Raw genomic sequence first — 17,452 nt, 5'->3', positions numbered from 1 at the left:
TGATGGTTGGTCAAGATGATCTTAGAGGTCTTTTATAATCTTAATGATTCTGTGACTATAATTCTATGGTAAAATTGGCAGGGCTGTTCACAGGATCAGAAAGCAAGAACACTTAGCTTTCTGATGGTTAGGGCAAATATTTCAGAGAACAGTAATCCTAAGTCACGGTCCCTGCGCTGTCAATGAGTGGAGGTGTAGTAACGACAGTTAGTGGCCTCTTCATCTGAAACTGCTGTCTTGCAGCTGGTAATAGTATAGTAGTGAGCTTACTCAGGTCTTTTAAAGAATAGGTGCCTACCAGAAATCCTGAAGCACAGCCTTTGCTCAGCTTTTCTGAAGAATATGTTCTAGGGGTGAATTAAATAGCTTTTGTTTGTTCATCGTCATGAAGATTTGGAGCAAAAAATGATCTTTGATGTAATTTTCTTTTGTTTAAGTTTTTATTTTCTTTTTGCCCATTGTATCTTTACAGAGAAGAAAGATGTTTGATGCTCTTGGACTCACATGCATGATTTGTTGGTGTATGATGCTAGTTTGTCCTTTGCATGCTGACCTCCAGTGTCTGGGGTGTAAGTATATATTTATGCAGTCTGAGAAACAGTGTTTAATTCCTCATTTATTAGAGCTATTTGAAATTAAGCTGGTAATAGTGAATTTAAGCCTGAAATATACTATACTCTCCATTTAACAGTACCAGCACCATGCCCTAATTTGAACTTATCCTGTAACCATTTCAGCAGGGACACAAGAATTTCTTATCTCAAACTTGACACTGAATCGGAGAAGAATGGAACTGTCCTGGCAAAGCAGCAAGAACTTCTCCAGTTACAAATGTACCATGGCTACAAACTCTACATACAGAGAAATGGAGGTAAACTTGCTGTTGATTGAGATAATTTATTGTACTTTTTCTGTTTAGCTCTTACAGATTTAATTTACCTTGATAAAAAAATAAATAAATTACATCAGTTGGCTTTAAAACCTGTAAGTGACTGCAGTGTACATTCTGATCTATGGGAAGCCATTGCTGATGCCAGGGTGTAACTGATATGAAAGAAGCTTCCTAAAAGAAACACAGAAATAAGGTCCAGTCACCTAAGAGAAAAGGAGAGGATAGCTTGAACTGTAGCTGTGCTGAAGCATGAATGGGAACGTAACTGCAGAGAAAAAGGGATGTGAGACTAAGAGAGATATCTTGAAGGAGACATATCCTTCAGCTGAAAAGTGAATATTCCAAATGATCTAAGATTTTCAATGTCTACAATAACACCATACTGTCACTGATGATTTAAAATCTAACACTATAGATATATTTCTTAACCCCTCTGGAGATCAGATGAAGATTTTTGTTTAATTGGGATCCTCTGATTTAATTTCATTTTGTTTCTCCTGTTGATTCAGCATCTTCTCTTTTGTTGTTGGGATAATATTTGCCTTCCTTAATAAGTCTCATGCTGGTGTAGAAATCTTTTTGTGTAGTTGTGATTTCAATTACTCAGTTTCATTCTAGATTATCCTCAATTTTTAAAGAAGAAAGTTAGTCCTTGAGCATAAAGCATACACAGGCATCTGAGGCAGTGGCACGGGCTGCCCAGGGAGGTGATGGAGTCACCATCCCCGGAGGTGTTGAAGAACAGTGCGGATGTGGCACTGAGTGACATGGTTAGTGGACACAGCAGGGGTGGGTTGGGGTTGGACTTGATGATCTGAGAAGTCTTTCCAACCTTAATCATTCTGTGATTCTACACATACACACTAAATTTTGGCCGTAAGAGTTATTGCTGACTGGCCCGTTCAGATCCAGCATTGTCTGACATAGCAGAGGAAAATCAGAGAAGCAAAATATGTACATGTTATTTTTCAGGTGAAGAACAAATTGTGCAGGTTTGAAGTAGAAGACGGTGTGCCTCTGTACAGAGGAGCAGACTTTACTGTGACAGAGCCAACGACAAACATCTCAAAAGTCTGCTCATTTATCCCTGCAGGTAATGCTGATTGTCTGGGTAAGGTTTTCACCTTTTACAGTCTATCAAGGGTAAATAATACCACAAGAAACAGTTCTTTAAACAGTAGTTAAATATTATTTTCTATTTAAAATGCTTGTCTTTTTGCAAATCAGTTTAAGCCATTTGTTCTCTACTGACCATTCTGCAACAGAGGTCTTTCAAAAAAATGTATCAATAACTGTGTTATTCCTTTTCTCACTAGGACTCCAAAATGCTGCTAAATTCAGTGTGATTCAAGTAATTGTTCTGGCTGCTTCACCACTAAAGTCACGGGTTCACATAGCTGGGTTATTTCAGACTTGGAATAAGTGATAAGTAGTTTGCAATCTTGGAGATTCCACCAGGGAAATGTTTTCATAGTGCCCTGAAAAATACAACCCAGGGCATTGCCTTTTAAATGCTCTTCCCCACCTGGACCTCAGGTCCAGGCATGCAGGTCTCCCAAGGGAACTCCCACATTTCTCAGGTGCCTTTAACATGGGGAGCTTAGGAGTTACACAGAAATGTAGAAACTACTTGGGTGGCTGAAGTAGAGGCACACCACAGAAACAAGCAGAGAACTGGCTGAAGGAGAAGGAAGAATGAGGCTGAGCACATCTGCACAGCCCTAAAGGGAGCTTACAAAGAAACGAGGTTCCCACCTGAACCTTCTCCAAGAAAGGAATGAAGTTGCACTCACTCATGTTGGGGTGAAAAGCTCTAGCCGATGGGCAATTTGATCCTCTTCTGATCCATCAGGAGAGGATTATTGATCATTAATCACAAAATGAGAACTACTGTTCTCTGTAGCACCAAGGATGGTGTTAAAAGTCAGCGTGCCTTTGTTTACCTATGTGAGTGCTCTGCTCACTCCCCAAGTTCAGACATAGGCAAAATACAGTGGGAAAATACAGTGGGAGTCTGGTTTTATCTGAGCTATCATTCCTAATGCAAGAAAAAATTGGCTGGAGTTGCAGGTGTAAGGATTTGCCAAGGGAACAAAACCAGCAGGGGAGGAGAGGAGAGGAGAGGAGAGGAGAGGAGAGGAGAGGAGAGGAGAGGAGAGGAGAGGAGAGGAGAGGAGAGGAGAGGAGAGGAGAGGAGAGGAGAGGAGAGGAGAGGAGAGGAGAGGAGAGGAGAGGAGAGGAGAGGAGAGGAGAGGAGAGGAGAGGAGAGGAGAGGAGAGGAGAGGAGAGGAGAGGAGAGGAAAAAGATTTGTTGAAAGGGACACACAGACGTCAAATTCCACTGCCTGACTACTTTACAGCTAACTCTCAGCCTCTCCTCATTGTACATGCCTTCAGCCTTCTTAACAGCTTTGGTGCCCTCCTCTGGGCACTTCCAAGTTTCTGAAAGTCCATGTTGTGTTGTGGAGCCCAGAACTGCATGCAAAAATGTGAGGTGGGACCACCCTGGTGCTAAATACAGAGGGATTATCACCTCTTGTGACCAACTGGCCATGCTGTGTTCAGTGCAGCTCACGATGCAGTTTGCCCTCTTGACTGCCAGAGCATGCTGCTGGCTCATGCTGAGATGCTGTCACCAGCACCCACAGTCCCTTCCTGCTGAGGTGCTCTTCAGCCACTCCTCTCCCCAGTCTGTGCCTGTGTCCAGCACTACCCTGTATCAGATGCAACACACAGTATTTACCTTTGCTGAACTTCATGCCACTGATGATTGGTCAACACTCCAGCATATCTAGATCCCTCTGCACGGCCTCTTGTCCTCCAGGGAGTCAGCAGCACCTCCCAGTTCAGTATTGTGAGCAAATCTGCTGAGAAGACTTTCCACTCCAGCTTCCAGAACACTGATAAAAATTGTCCCTAGAATTGAGGGACCACTGCCAATGAATGGCTGTCAGTCAGATGTAGCCCCATTCACTACAACTATTTGAACTCTGCTGTTGAGCCAGTACACCTCCCAGTGTAGTATGAGCTTGTTTACCTCATAGTTGGACAGCTAGTCCAGAATGATGTCATAAGGGACAGTACCAAAAGCCTTACTGAAATAAGATTACATCTGCTGCCATGATTCTCTAGCTTGGAGTTGTCCACACATTTTTTCTTCATAACAATGACGGACATTGCTATGTTTGCAGGCATTAATGGGTCAGCCATTGAGAACTTCTCCTGCGTGATTTATGACATTTCCCTCATGAACTGCACTTGGCAGGCGGGCAGGAATGCTCCAGGAGATACCCAATATTTTCTGTACTGGCAGAACTCGAGGTGAGTAGGTCTTCTTGAGTTTTGGGTAGGCTGAATTCTCCTCACGTCACTCTGCCTACATTTAACTAAAACCCCTCACTATATATCTGTTCTGTTACCTACAGAGATGATGACCAGACAGAATGTGAGCTTTACACTAAAGATGAAAATGACAGAAACAGGGGATGTAAATTCCAAAATGTGACAATTAAAGATAAAACTACTTATTTCCTGGTGAATGGATCCCACAAAGACTTCCTGATCCAGTTCTACGATAATTATACAAAACTATACACAATTGGTAAGTAGACTCTTTTATTATTGCTGTACCAAAAGGGAAAAAAAGAGAGCCGGGAATTCTTCTATGAAAGAAAAAAAGAAGGAGAATAAAACCACTGTGTGCAGCTGTTATAGGACTCTATACAGTAGTACAAACTTGATTCCCCATAGCTGAAAGAATTCCTGCAATTAACTGAAATTAACGAAGGACTCGAATGGTGAGAAACAATGGTGAAAAGATTTTGAGGTCAGCTTTCCTGTGGGCTTATTGCTCCACCTCAGTAATTCCACATCTATGGGAGCCACAAGGGCATTTTGCCCTAAAACCAGATTCAACTTGCAGATTAAGTCTGTATTAACTAAATAAGTGGGTGCCCATAAGAGATCTATGTGTTTAAGTTCTGATAGCGATTTGGGGCAGGATCCAGTTGCCTAAAACCAAGGCCCTGAGGCCATTTGAGACACCTTCAGACATCCAGAAGGTATGTAGATGTAGGTCAGTAGTTCAATAGTTGTAGCATCATAGTCTCTGATTTTCATACTGTGTTTTACCTACGTTTAGCAGATAACATTTCCTTCTACCATCAGAACACAGCTGAATTAGTTGCCTCAGCTTCATATACATTTGTCTAGTAACATGTGAGTTGTAGCTGATTATTGATCGTGTCTACATGAATTTCATTTCATTCCAGAAAGACTCCCTCCTCCATTGAGTGTCACTGCCAACTGTACTAGCAATCCAGGAGGTTGCATAATTACATGGCAACAACCCCTTCTAAGTCATGTGGAAAACGCAGACTGTTTTGAGTATGAAATTAACATACAAAGTAAGGTAAAATCAATGTACTGGTCTGCATTTGGCACTGTACCTAGCCACATGTATCTAAATAACATGCAAATTTCTGTTCTGAGGTCATTGACTTCTATCTGATAAGCTGTGGCACATTCTCCTGCTCCAGTCCTGCTGTTCTAGCTTACATTGCTTCTGACTTCTTTTCAAACAAATATAGAATAAGAATCACAGAATCATAGAATGGTTTGGGTTAGAACGAACCTCTAAAACGACTTAGTTCCATCCTCCTTTCTGTGGGCAGGGCTGCTGCTCACTAAATCAGGCACTGGGTGAGTGGAGGTACCAGGAATACCCAGATGGAGATGGTAGGTAAGACTCACACATTCTAGACAGGCCAGCTGAGGCCAGGAAAAATACTATGCAGGAGCTGTAAGGGACACTGCAGGGCTAAGTAAAGGCAGCTCAGTAGCACCCACCTTGTCCACAGCAGACCAATGACTTCTATCCATGTCCTAGGTTGAGAAAGCTCATCTAATAATGAGTAATGGTGAAATACTAATCTTTATAATGCATCATACACACTTACTTTTTTGTAATGCCTGCTGTCCTGCTGACATTACATGTAAACGTTTTCTGGATCCTATCTTTTCCACACTCTCTGGAATCCTTATCACAACCGCTGCCAGTGATATTGCTTGCTAATTTCCACACCTATGTTTTTAATCTTAAATATTTCAAAATGTTCAGGTTCTTCAGTCCACGTTAATGCTTTTTTTTTGTCTTGTTTTTGTTTTGCAGGACAAGATCCCAAAAGAGAAAAAGGATCCTCCTGTAATTGTAAGTATTTTTATCCCAACAAACTTGCACTTTTGCCCTGTTTATCACGTAAATCACTGTGGTATAGAGCATAGCTGTCCCTGGAACTGTAGCTTTTCCATCAACATAGGAGCTAAGGAATATATTTTCCTGGGGCAGCATCATGTGTAAGCTTCTTAATATTTCCCTTCTGGATGGGAATAGGGAGAACATCCCTTGCACTTCACAAAAGGTCACACTTTCCATTTATTTCACAAATAGATTTTAAGAGAGCTGTTGCTTTTTCTTCTTCTTTTCTCTTTAATAAAAATTGGAAATATTCTTTTTGTCATGTCTTTTTGTGGATGAATATCACTGTAGTTCAGGACAGAGGGATGGAAGGGACATCGAGATCTTCAAAATGAGTGAAACTGGGACTCTGACACAACCTATCAGTCTTACCCTTGCAAATGGGCAGTTGTCGGCCTTGCAAGCATCCTCAACAGCCTCCAGGCTTTGCATAAAGCACCAGGAGGTCTGACAATCCATACCTGGTGTTGGATTGTCTCAAAGGCATCAATTGCATTTGACGAAAACAGACACGATCCAGGGAAGTCTTTGCATGATTTGCAGACTCAGAGGCTGCTTCTCCAGTTTCAGCTTTCTGTCCTGTTTTATATACATACGTCATGAAGGAAACAAGATGTTATCCTTAACAGAATAAATTTAAGCGCCAACGAATTCCAGGAAACATATTGAATCCCAAGAAAGTCAGTGGTAGGATGAACTAATGGGTACCAGGGTTTAAAATATGGGGGAAAGATCATCTAACTTTTTACCTGCAAAGTCATAAAAATAAGTTTCTTTTACGGAACCTGTATCAGGTAATTAAAATCCAGATTTTATTAGTAGTTGATGATGGAGTGAAATACAGCTTCTACCTCTGGTTGTAGGTAGCTGAAAACAAATACGAATTCCAAAGTTACAACGCGAAAAAAAAAAGCATTCTGAAAATCAGAGCACGTGGAAAAAGAAGATGTTTTGTAAACAGACAGTGGGGGGAATGGAGTGACCCTGTGGAGTTTGGTAAGACTGTGAAATACTCTTGTAATCTAGGCTGGGTTATGGGATGTTTTCAGTATTAATGCGTTTGCAAACTTTTCTGTCTGTCTCATACTCACAGATAGGAATAAAATCTTAATTCTCATTCAGTGACATGGAAGGAGCAGGGTGAAAATTATTAATGTAGATGAAGTGCTCAAATCCTATGGCAACAGATGCGGGTGGCCCATGAGTAGCTGTGTTTGTGATGGCAGCTGTGACACAGACAGCAGGACCACAGGAAGCAGCTGAGGTGTACCCAAACTGTCTTCTGTCAGAAGTTCTGAAAGTCCCCTTAAATCTTCAAATTCATACTCACAGAATGGCCTGGGCTGAAAAGAACCACAATGATCATCCAGTCTCAACCCCCTGCTATGTGCAGGGTCGCCAGCCACCAGACCAGGCTGCTCAGAGCCACATCCAGCCTGGCCTTGAATGCCTCCAGAGATGGGGCATCCACAACCGCCTTGGGCAACCTGTTCCAGTGCGTCACCACCTTCAGGTTCATCCTCTTTGTTCTGAATCTTCCTATTCCTTGTTTCCTGGATGTTCCTTTAACAGCCCCACCTCTATCCACACTTTTCATTCCGAAGTGCATTAAATGCACCTGAGCTTCTGAACCAAGTTGTGTAAGATGCTGAACAGTTGAGGTGCAATCAGACTTGATGCTTTCTGGCAGACCGCTGACATTTCTCTCTTGGATGTTTCAGGTGGAGAGAAAGATTACTTTCTTTTTGTGATTTTACTTCTGATAGCACTCGGAACGATCCTGGTGACGCTGCTCCATTATTGCCTTTGCAAGAGGTAAACCAACCTTCTCAGTGTAGGAATTTCAATGAAACATCCCTCCTACCTATGCAGCCTTGAGGAATCTGATCATCACAGTCGTTCGGGATTACCAGCACTATGGTTTTGGATGGCACTGTGGTACACTATGAGGGAACAGATTGTTAGACTTAGTGAATCGTTCCACCAGATCCTAAAGAAAAATGTTTTTTGTCTTTATTTCACATTATTTTAAAATCACTGGCTTCACGCAGTACCAGACGGCAGGGTACTGAGACAGATGAATGCGTCCTTACTTTGATAAAACTTCTTGCTTAGTGATGGAAGTTATTTATGTCAAGTGGGTTATTTTAAGTCTTGCTTAATAAATCATTCATTGTAACTTCAGTCACAAAGTAAGCTGAGTTACCCATTGGAGCACTGTCAAAATAATTACCCCTCAGTTAACATTCAAAGCATTTTAACTCCCTCTCACTTGGTGATTTGTAAGGCAATAAGCAGCACTCCTAAGGCTCAACACAGAATATGCCGTGTTGCGTCACTAGTATTTTATTTACAACCCCATTTTCTCTCCAAAGGTACTGCAGTTCAAAAAGAATATTTCCTCCTATCCCACAACCAAGAGGCAAATTCAATATGCCCGCTGAGGACGATATCCAGGTATGCTCACCCGTTCAATCAGATCAGCTAACTGTATTTTGCCATGAGCTGCAGGCATGAAGTATTGCTGTGTAAATAAGAAAGACATATTAGGCCCATTAAAAACAGATTTGCCCCGTGCAAAATTAGTTGTGCCCTATGTGACTGCTGAGTATAGCAGTTATCTTCTGTGTATTCTTAGCCATATTTTACAGAGTTAACATTAAAATAAAAACAGGTAATTTTTGTACATGCTGATTTTGGAAGGTTGCTGTCTAAGCGATAAAGTACCTATCACTAAATTATTCATTACTTATGTCAGTATAAAGTAACTGTTAATTGCTAGTAAAGCAACAAACTGCCCTTAAAAACATTGCAGACCTTTTAGACTTAATGTTTTTGCTGAATGTGGGGTTTCTGTACATGTATGACCAGAGCTACACAGAGCTTCTTTGGCTCTGGGGAAAACCTCACTGTGGCCTTCCAGTACTTGAAGGGAGCATATAAACAGGAGGGGGACCAGCTGTTCACAAGGGCAGATAGTGATAGGACAAGGGGGAATGGTTTTAAACTGAGACAGGGCAAGTTTAGGTTAGAGATTAGGAGGAAGTTTTTCCACTCAGAGGGTGGTGATGCACTGGAACAGGTTGCCCAAGGAGGTTGTGAATGCCCCATCCCTGGAGGCATTCAAGGCCAGGCTGGATGTGGCTCTGGACAGCCTGGGCTGGTGGTTGTTGCATAAACACCAAGGCTGCAAAAACCATTTTCAGGCATCTTACCTGCCTGAACACCTCCTAGACTCTCCTTTGCCTAATTTAGAAATGCAAGCATTTCTTACATATCAAAATAGCAAAACCAGGGTGCCTTTGGAACTGAGTATCTAATACCCCTAAATGTTTTCTGTGAACACCAATAGTTAACCTGTAGTTTATGGTATGTTAAAAGCTATTTCTTTCCCTTCTCTTTAGACAGAGAATGTGCCTCTACCTCAAAAAAGCTGTACTGAGGAAGTAACTGTGATTGAAGAGGTGACCTAATCTTCCAGAAAGAAAAAAACAGATTTGGATTCAACACAAAAATCACACACCTCCAACAGCAAAGGGAATCACTGCAATACCGGCTATGACACTGAAGTTCTTACTAAAGTCCTCAGTAATTCCAGGGTAACAACTACAGGATTTGGATTGAAATCCATGATAAGCTTTACTAACTTGGTATTAAATAGCTCATCACACCAGCCCATTTCCTTTCAAGTGTGTAGACCCTGTTTGCAAAGCTATTACAAATATAGTCTTTTTTTGTTAAACCAATTCCCAGTCTTTTCCTGCTGAAAGTATCTTCCAAAAGAACCACGTTTCACCAACTATGTGCTTCAATAAGGTAGAAAACAAATGCTTTTTTTAAAAGTCTCATTTATTGTTTGCCTCTTATGTTCCCACACTGCATAACCACATTGAAAAACGCTGCTGGATGACTAAGGGAAGCGACATACTAGAAAAATAAACACCGAGCGGTACATGCTGAAATGCAGAGCAGAAGTAAGTTGCATTTCCATTTAAATAACAACCCACACTTGCATTGATTTCTTACTTCCCCTGATTAATACCTAATTGTATTGGTGGGGGTGGTGAAAAAAAGATCTCATCCCCTTTTCAAGGGTTGCTTGAGTTAACTGTCATGCTTGCTTCTTCCTCATAAAGTTCGGTCACCATGCACTCACAGTAAGGTTATATGAGGGGCTCTATCATTATACACCTACCTTTTAAGCCACCAACGTAGAAAATAAGCCTATGAAGTATATTTATATAGACTCTTCCTCTGTCCCTCCAAATCAATAGAATTTGAATTGAAACAGCAGCTTGAATGGAAAGGTCAGCATCGAGTGACCTGCTCACACCACAAGAGCTACCATTACTAAACAAGATTAAAAAAAGCAACCAAACACTTGCAGTAGGTACATAAAATTTGCCGTTAGCCTGTGTGCAAAGTAGCTATGTCATGTACTTACATTCATAGAAAGATGCTGAAAGCGGTGCTTGTGCCATGGAACATCACATTGGTGCAACATCACCAGCCAAAGCCATGTTGTTAATTTAAATATCTCGAGTAGCAACCTCAGAAGGCACACAAAAAAACCTCCAGATAGCTCAGTCAGCCTCCAATGACTCATTACAATGACATTTTCACAAATACAGGGCGAGTTATAAGAACGTACTGAAAGATAAACACCTTGCTTTCATTTACTGGTCCCCCTATCACATCTTTGCAGATTACAAAGTAAAGAAGTTAAGATTATATAAAGAGCATAGATTTAGTTTCTCATACTGCTTTTTAAGATGCTTTTAGTCTTCAAGCCATCCTTAAAATTAGACAGGATTCAATCAGTATTGAAGGCTGGCTGACTTTTACCTTTACAGCTACACAGGACCACGCACATTCCCTGTTACATCCCATATTGACTTCACCTTATAGAATGAACTTCAGATTAAATTCTTTTTTCCAGAGCTACTGGCCACTTGCAGAGATAAAAACTCAAGTGGCATAAATCAACATTTCCAAATAGCAGCAATAATACTCAAAGGTTAGAAGCATTTAATCAGGTTCCTGGTTTTTTGCATGAACATCATATGTTGCTTCCTATATATTGATTTAAAAAAATATATCCCATTTTAAGACTTCTCCAAGAGCAAAAAGCATTCGCTACTTTTTGATTGCCCTCGGAACTTTGGGTGGTTGTAGGACTACAACAGAAAAAACCCTCGTTTTACACCATATGAAAAAGCTGCAAATCAATTTGTAAGAATCATGCAAAAAGCCACTTGCAGCAGCCCATCATACACTATCAGGCACAAAGAAGGGGAGTGGTTTCTATGAGTACAACCCATGCTTTTTTCCTCCAAGTTCCCACATTCAATTTTCCTGAAGTAAAATCAAACATCCTCTTACAGTACAGCATAAGTGCATCAGAGGAACCATTATCTGAAACAAGTTGTCAAAGAAACGATGTTTTCCCAAAGCTTTGATGTAATAACTTCAACACGGACAGAATAAGTATGTTTATTGTCTTTGTTTTTACAGCAGAATGCCCCAATTGAAGAACATAATTGCTAGATGTTCAGCTGTGCAAAATGGTACATAGTGCTTCAGTACAAGTGGAAAAGAACATGATTTGTTAGCAGGTATTTTCAAATACAATTTTATGGTCCTAAAAGATAGGACTTGAAACTGAGGACTGATCCACTGGCATACATTATTTCCTGCCTTAATTGGACCCAAAACCACTGTCACTGATTTTTCACCGCTGAAAAAATCATCACACTGAACTGCCAGATTCAGTGTCTTCATGAAGGTTACCGTGAAATGGATCAGTCCTCTATGTCAGTTTCCAGCCCCATCTACAAGTATCAGCTGGCTCCGATAAATAAAACTCACAGGAATTTCTTGAAGGTCAATGGTCCATAATGGTAGTTATTCTACATGATCTGCTCGACTTGATTTCCAATTTTAGTTAGGCTGTTTAAATGACTTTCTTGAATTCATCGTACAGCACGAGCACGAAAGCACCCCCCATGCCTCGGAGAACATTAGACCATGCACCCTTGAAGAACGCCTTGCCTCCCTCATCCCTTGCAATCTTCCGCCAGCAGTCAATCGTTCCAGAGTACATGATATCAGCTGTAGAGAAAGAGGAAAGAGGGATTTTTAACTTCTGTATTTTAAGTGACTCTTAAGACAGCTGTTCCACTACTCTGACTACTTTATGCCCCATCTCACTTTAACACACTACCAGTTCAGGTGACAGAAAAAAAAACCCTCCTGCCTGCTTGCCTACCTACTAAGTAATGTCATAAAATAACAGTGTTAATTGCACTTAGGGCAATTACACTGCCACCTACTTGCTTTCACTTAGTTTGTTACCACAAACTGCCAGTCCATTTACCCCGTCTATAAAAAAAAAGCCCTCACCATAACTCCTAACTCCTCAAAAGCCTTTTACTACCTGAATTGCCTCACACTACTTGAACATAATAGCAATAGAATCAGATTTACACAATAAGAAACCATAAGCACTGAGGGATCACCGTTAGCACCGTATAATGATACGGTAACAGCCTACCTCCTTTGCGTCCTGACTGCATCATCATCCTACGCCGCACTGTGTCAAAAGGATAGGAAACCACACCAGCCACAGCAGTCACTGTCTGTGCAATCATCCAGCTGATGACAATGTGAGTATTCCTGGGATCTGGCAGCATGCCTGCAAAGAAGAAGATAATTAGCTTTTTGGCTTGCAAATCCTCCTCCAGTTCACAGCACAACACCTACTTTACTACAGAAGGCTACCATGAAGCACTGTAAAACACCGCTTTAAGCTGCCACAAGACACTTAAAACACATTAAGCATGCTGAAGCAACAGAGAAATTAATAAAGAAGCACACCCATTTACTTGTCACTGATCAAAACACATAACATTTAGGTACTAAGATCCTTTCAGAAAGGCACAGAAGTGTTCTAATTATTCTCTACTTGTTTATAGAAGTAAACATCATTTAAATAAATCACTCCCTATTAAGTTTATTAAGCTACACAGATCAATTAACTCTACACCCAGAAATCAAGCTTAGCCAACAAGTGCTTTACAGAACAGCACAAATTCTGCTAAATATACTTGAATTGTTCGAACAGAACTACAAATACTCAGTAGGAAATTACAAATTTTGAGTATTTGTACCAAAGCACTTCCATTAGGAAAAAGTGCAGCATTCTAAAGGCAAACGTAATGGGAGAATTCTAAAGCAGCCTACACCATCAATGCATGCTGAAGCTTCGCCCTTGAAGTGCTACTCTCAGTGCAGTGCCACTCCTGTTGGCAGAGATAGCCCTCTTCCACCGCACTTACATAACTACAGAAGTCACAAACAGAAAACAACACAACAACAGGAAGAAGCAGGCAATACAATTCTACAAACAAGTTTATCAATACCCTCCTGAAACTTTACCTTTTGCTGTATCATAGATTCCAAAGTAGGCAGCTCTATAGATGATGATGCCCTGAACAGAGACATTGAACCCTTGATACAAGCCACGCAGACCATCAGACTTGGTAATTTTGACTAGACAGTCCCCGAGACCAGAGAATTCTCTGTCTGCACCAGCTTTGCCAACATCAGCTGCCAAACGGGTTCTTGCAAAATCCAAGGGGTAGACAAAGCAGAGGGAAGTGGCTCCAGCTGCACCACCAGAAGCCAGGTTGCCAGCAAAATACCTCCAAAACTGAGTGTGCTTGTCTACTCCTCCTAGGAACACCTGCTTATACTTATCCTTGAAGGCAAAGTTGAGAGCTTGAGTTGGGAAGTATCTGATGACATTTGCCAAATTCCCTCGCCAGAAGGACAACACTCCTTGTTCCTTTGGGATGCGCACTACACAATCGATGATACCCTTGTACTGCTTATCAGCAGCAATTTGCTTACTTGCATGTTGCACCTGCGAATAAAAACATGCATTACGTAGAATCACAGAATGGCTCGGATTGGAAACGATCTTAAAGATCCTCTGGTTCTAACCCTTTCAGCAATAGGCAGCATTGCTCTCCCAGTAAGTTTTTGGCTCTATGCCTCAGCCAGCCCTCACTGCAGCTGGGTCTGAGTCTGCTCGCAGCATAACACAGAGCTGCTCAACCTGAAGGCCTAAGTCTGCCACAGCTGTAATAGCCAGGTTCCAAGAAAACCCAATACTCTGGGTCAGTCGGAACCTTAAGACTATGAATTACAGTATCACAGTATCGTGCGAGTTGGAAGGGACCTTAGAGATCATCGAGTCCAACTCCCGGGATTTGAGCCCTTCTGTGTAGCAGAGCAGCATTTCTGCCACTTGCACCACAGGGGGGATTCGAACCCCAGGCCTCTGGTGTTGCAAACAGCACCTCATACCACTGCACCACCGGATTGTCTGTTTATAGTTTAGTAAAGGCAACGCACTTAATAAACTCAAAAATTAAAACCTTATGCTCCGCACAGGGGTCGCATACAGAGCCTCCAGCTAAGAGAGAACTGGAAACAACTCTAAGAACCAACGCAAAGCCGGAAATCCCATCCCATTTTCCCGGCATCTCAACACCAGGCCCTTCACGAAGGTCACCTTGGGGCGCGGGGTCAACCCGGGCCGCTCTCACACGCCCCGCCCTACCACCGGCTCCACGTGAAGGTCACCAAGATGGCGGCGCGCAGGCGCGCTCCCGCCCCGCGCAAGGAAGTGACACCGAGAACCGCCCCCTCCCGCCGCGCCCCGCATAGCGGAACCGGCTTCCCCGCCATGCCGCGCGCCCCCCGCCCACGTGACCTTACCGACCACCCCCTCACGCGCGGCCTTTGTTCCGCACGGGCGGCTGCCGCCCGCTGTAACCTCCCCCCCCCCCTCCCTGTCCGTACCCGCCGCGTCTCCTCAGGCCCTCACAGGACAAGCGCCTCCGGGGAAGGTCACGGCCTTCCTCGCTCACTCCGGGCTCGGCCGCGTCACTCACCTGCAGCAGGAGCTTGACCCGCTCGATGGGCGCTACCGCCGTCTTGCTGATAGCGGCGGCGACGCCGCCCGCTAGGAAGTCCTTCAGGAAGGAGATGGCCTGGTCCGCCATGTTCACGTCGCAGCTGCCGGGGAAGAGACACCGCCACCGCTCAGGCAGAAAGGGCGGGCCTGCCGCCGCGCAACAGCTAAATGCCGGGCCCCGTCGGCCCCGCCCCGCAGCTTCTCATTGGCCAAGCCTCCGGGAGGCGGGGCCTCGGCGTCCAATGGGCGGGGTCGGGTCGCGTCGGTGCGGTAGTTAGGGCATTGCCGCGCTCCCGCCCCTAGCCGTGCCCCTCCGGCGCCTGTGCTGCAGCGCCGCGTAGCAGCGCTCGCGTCGCGCCGTAGTCTCGGCCGGAAGGCGCCGCCGGAGGCTTTGTCAAGGGCGGGAGGCCGTGCCTCCACCCGGCCGAGGGTTGCTGTGTGCTGGAAGTGAAATCGTACATCTCATAGCCCGACTGGTGTCTGAAACCGTGCTAGCCGCCGGGCACGAGTTACCGTGTGCCACTTGGCAATTGCTTTCGATTTTAATGGATGCTTCCTGCAAGCGTAAATAAAGCCAAGCTTTCTTTTAAACACACAACTGTTCGACTGGTAAAGCACGGAGTGCAGCTGTGGAAGCATCCAAAACCAGCTCACGTGCACACAGCATTGTGCAGGAGGTCAGCAAGAGCAGGTCAGGCCGGGTGCTGTGAGAACAGGACGTGCCTGGCGTCCTTCCACTTTGCAGACTCTGTCACATGTCATTGCACCTCTTATTGCACATGGAAAGATAGGAAGCAATTTTATGCTGCTTTATGTTCTGATCCAGGATAGGCAGGTAGTGAAGTGACTGAATACTGTGTCCAGTTCTGGGCTCCCCAGTACAAAAAAGACAGGGATCTCTTGGAAAGAGTCCAGCGGAGGGCCACAAAGATGGTGAAGGGCCTGGAGCATCTCCCCTACGAGGAGAGACTTAGGGAACTGGGTCTGTTTAGCCTTGAGAAAAGAAGGCTGAGAGGGGACTTGATCCAGGTTTATAAATACCTGAAGTGTGGGAGCCATAGTGGCGAGGCTGGTCTGTTTTCAGTAGTGCGTGGGGACAGGACTAGGGGAAATGGGCTGAAACTCCAGCATAGGAAGTTCCGCACGAATGTGCACAAGAACTTCTTTACAGTGAGGGTGACGGAGCACTGGAACAGGCTGCCCAGGGAGGTGGTGGAGTCTCCTTCTCTGGAGATATTCAAGACCTGCCTGGATGCCTACCTGTGCGACGTGGTGTAGGGAGCCTGCTTTGGCAGGGGGGTTGGACTCAATGATCTCTGGAGGTCCCTTCCAACCCCTACAATTCTGTGATTCTGTGACTCCCACGCTGACCCACAGAAGGTCATGCACATGCTGTGTGACAGGACCATACTTTGGCTGTATGTAATGAAAGGCCATGGTGCGTGTTCTCACAGACACATGTGGCTTAAAAAGCTATTTCACCAAGAGGTGAAACTTGTGCTTTTATGTAAAAACCATTTCAAGAAACCCCACAGAATGCAGAGGAGTCTTTTCTGATGCTCTTGAGAAGCTTCTGCTTTAATTCTTCCAAGCTTGACTTCACTATCATGACAGTGCTGTTTCCTGACTATATTAAATAGTTAACGCTTACATACTAACAAGGTGCATGCCTAGTGAGTTCTGTAAAATAGCAATGAGATAAGCAGCATTTATACACATCCCAGGTAACCTCAAACACCTTTTCTTATCTGTGACACATAGCGTTACACGAATCATCTGGTGCAGAAGCTTCTGACTACTTGACTGGTTATGTAGCAAATGACAGGACTAGAGCAAGATCCCATCTCCCAGCACAAATGTTTTGAGATAATTCCAAATGTCCTTGTGAATTATGCCTACAAGTTATCTGTACATAATCCATGGTCCCCAGAAGCAAAATGTTTCCATAGCCCCCAACTTTCTGAGGCTTACAAATGATGCAAGTAGGTTAGTGGAGAAAACACGAGCCTGCAGCTAGCAGCTACAGCAATGTGTCCATCTTGACTGAGTTACTAAGAAGACAGGCCCAGCAGTTAAGGAGCACTGCAGTCAAGGAGAAAGGACAAGGAAAGGTAGCCTGGGAAATAGTTCTGAATGCGTAAAAGGGCAGAAGAGTTATGGTATGCAGAGGGGTGGCACCTCTAGCACCTCAAGCTAAACCTTGTCTGTATAGAGGCAATAGGCACAGCTGTTTGAAATCCTGCTGTGCCCATATAGTTTCTAACTGTGTAAACAGCAGAGACAGCTGTGGCGCAATGAGGAAAAGAGGGGACCAAAAAAT

General features: G+C 43.7%; 2 protein-coding genes across 2 annotated transcripts in view; one reads left to right on the top strand and one right to left on the bottom strand.

Moving 5' to 3' along the window:
• Positions 1–11,491, top strand: part of LOC140250748 (uncharacterized) — a 39,121-nt gene extending 27,630 nt beyond the window's left edge. The window contains exons 12-22 of the mRNA XM_072333682.1: positions 473–569; positions 738–871; positions 1,865–1,985; positions 4,084–4,213; positions 4,318–4,493; positions 5,164–5,303; positions 6,063–6,101; positions 7,013–7,145; positions 7,871–7,964; positions 8,525–8,606; positions 9,554–11,491. Of these exons, the coding sequence (XP_072189783.1) occupies positions 473–569; positions 738–871; positions 1,865–1,985; positions 4,084–4,213; positions 4,318–4,493; positions 5,164–5,303; positions 6,063–6,101; positions 7,013–7,145; positions 7,871–7,964; positions 8,525–8,606; positions 9,554–9,622 (1,215 nt within the window). The 3' untranslated portion in view covers positions 9,623–11,491. The remainder of the gene's footprint in view (positions 1–472; positions 570–737; positions 872–1,864; positions 1,986–4,083; positions 4,214–4,317; positions 4,494–5,163; positions 5,304–6,062; positions 6,102–7,012; positions 7,146–7,870; positions 7,965–8,524; positions 8,607–9,553) is intronic.
• Positions 11,492–11,626: 135 nt separating this feature from the next.
• On the bottom strand, positions 11,627–15,307 carry SLC25A6 (solute carrier family 25 member 6). Its single transcript, XM_072333696.1, has 4 exons — positions 15,110–15,307; positions 13,587–14,073; positions 12,703–12,843; positions 11,627–12,260 (listed from the first exon to the last, which is right to left on the bottom strand). Exons 1-4 carry the CDS (start codon positions 15,218–15,220, stop codon positions 12,103–12,105), a joined length of 897 nt encoding a protein of 298 aa, XP_072189797.1. The 5' UTR covers positions 15,221–15,307; the 3' UTR covers positions 11,627–12,102.
• Between the last annotated feature and the right edge of the window lie 2,145 nt (positions 15,308–17,452).

The sequence above is a fragment of the Excalfactoria chinensis genome, chromosome 1, assembly GCF_039878825.1.
Source record: "Excalfactoria chinensis isolate bCotChi1 chromosome 1, bCotChi1.hap2, whole genome shotgun sequence".
Taxonomy (NCBI): domain Eukaryota; kingdom Metazoa; phylum Chordata; class Aves; order Galliformes; family Phasianidae; genus Excalfactoria; species Excalfactoria chinensis.
The sequence above is the reverse complement of the archived record's forward strand: the minus strand, read 5'-3'. Positions and strand labels throughout refer to the sequence as shown.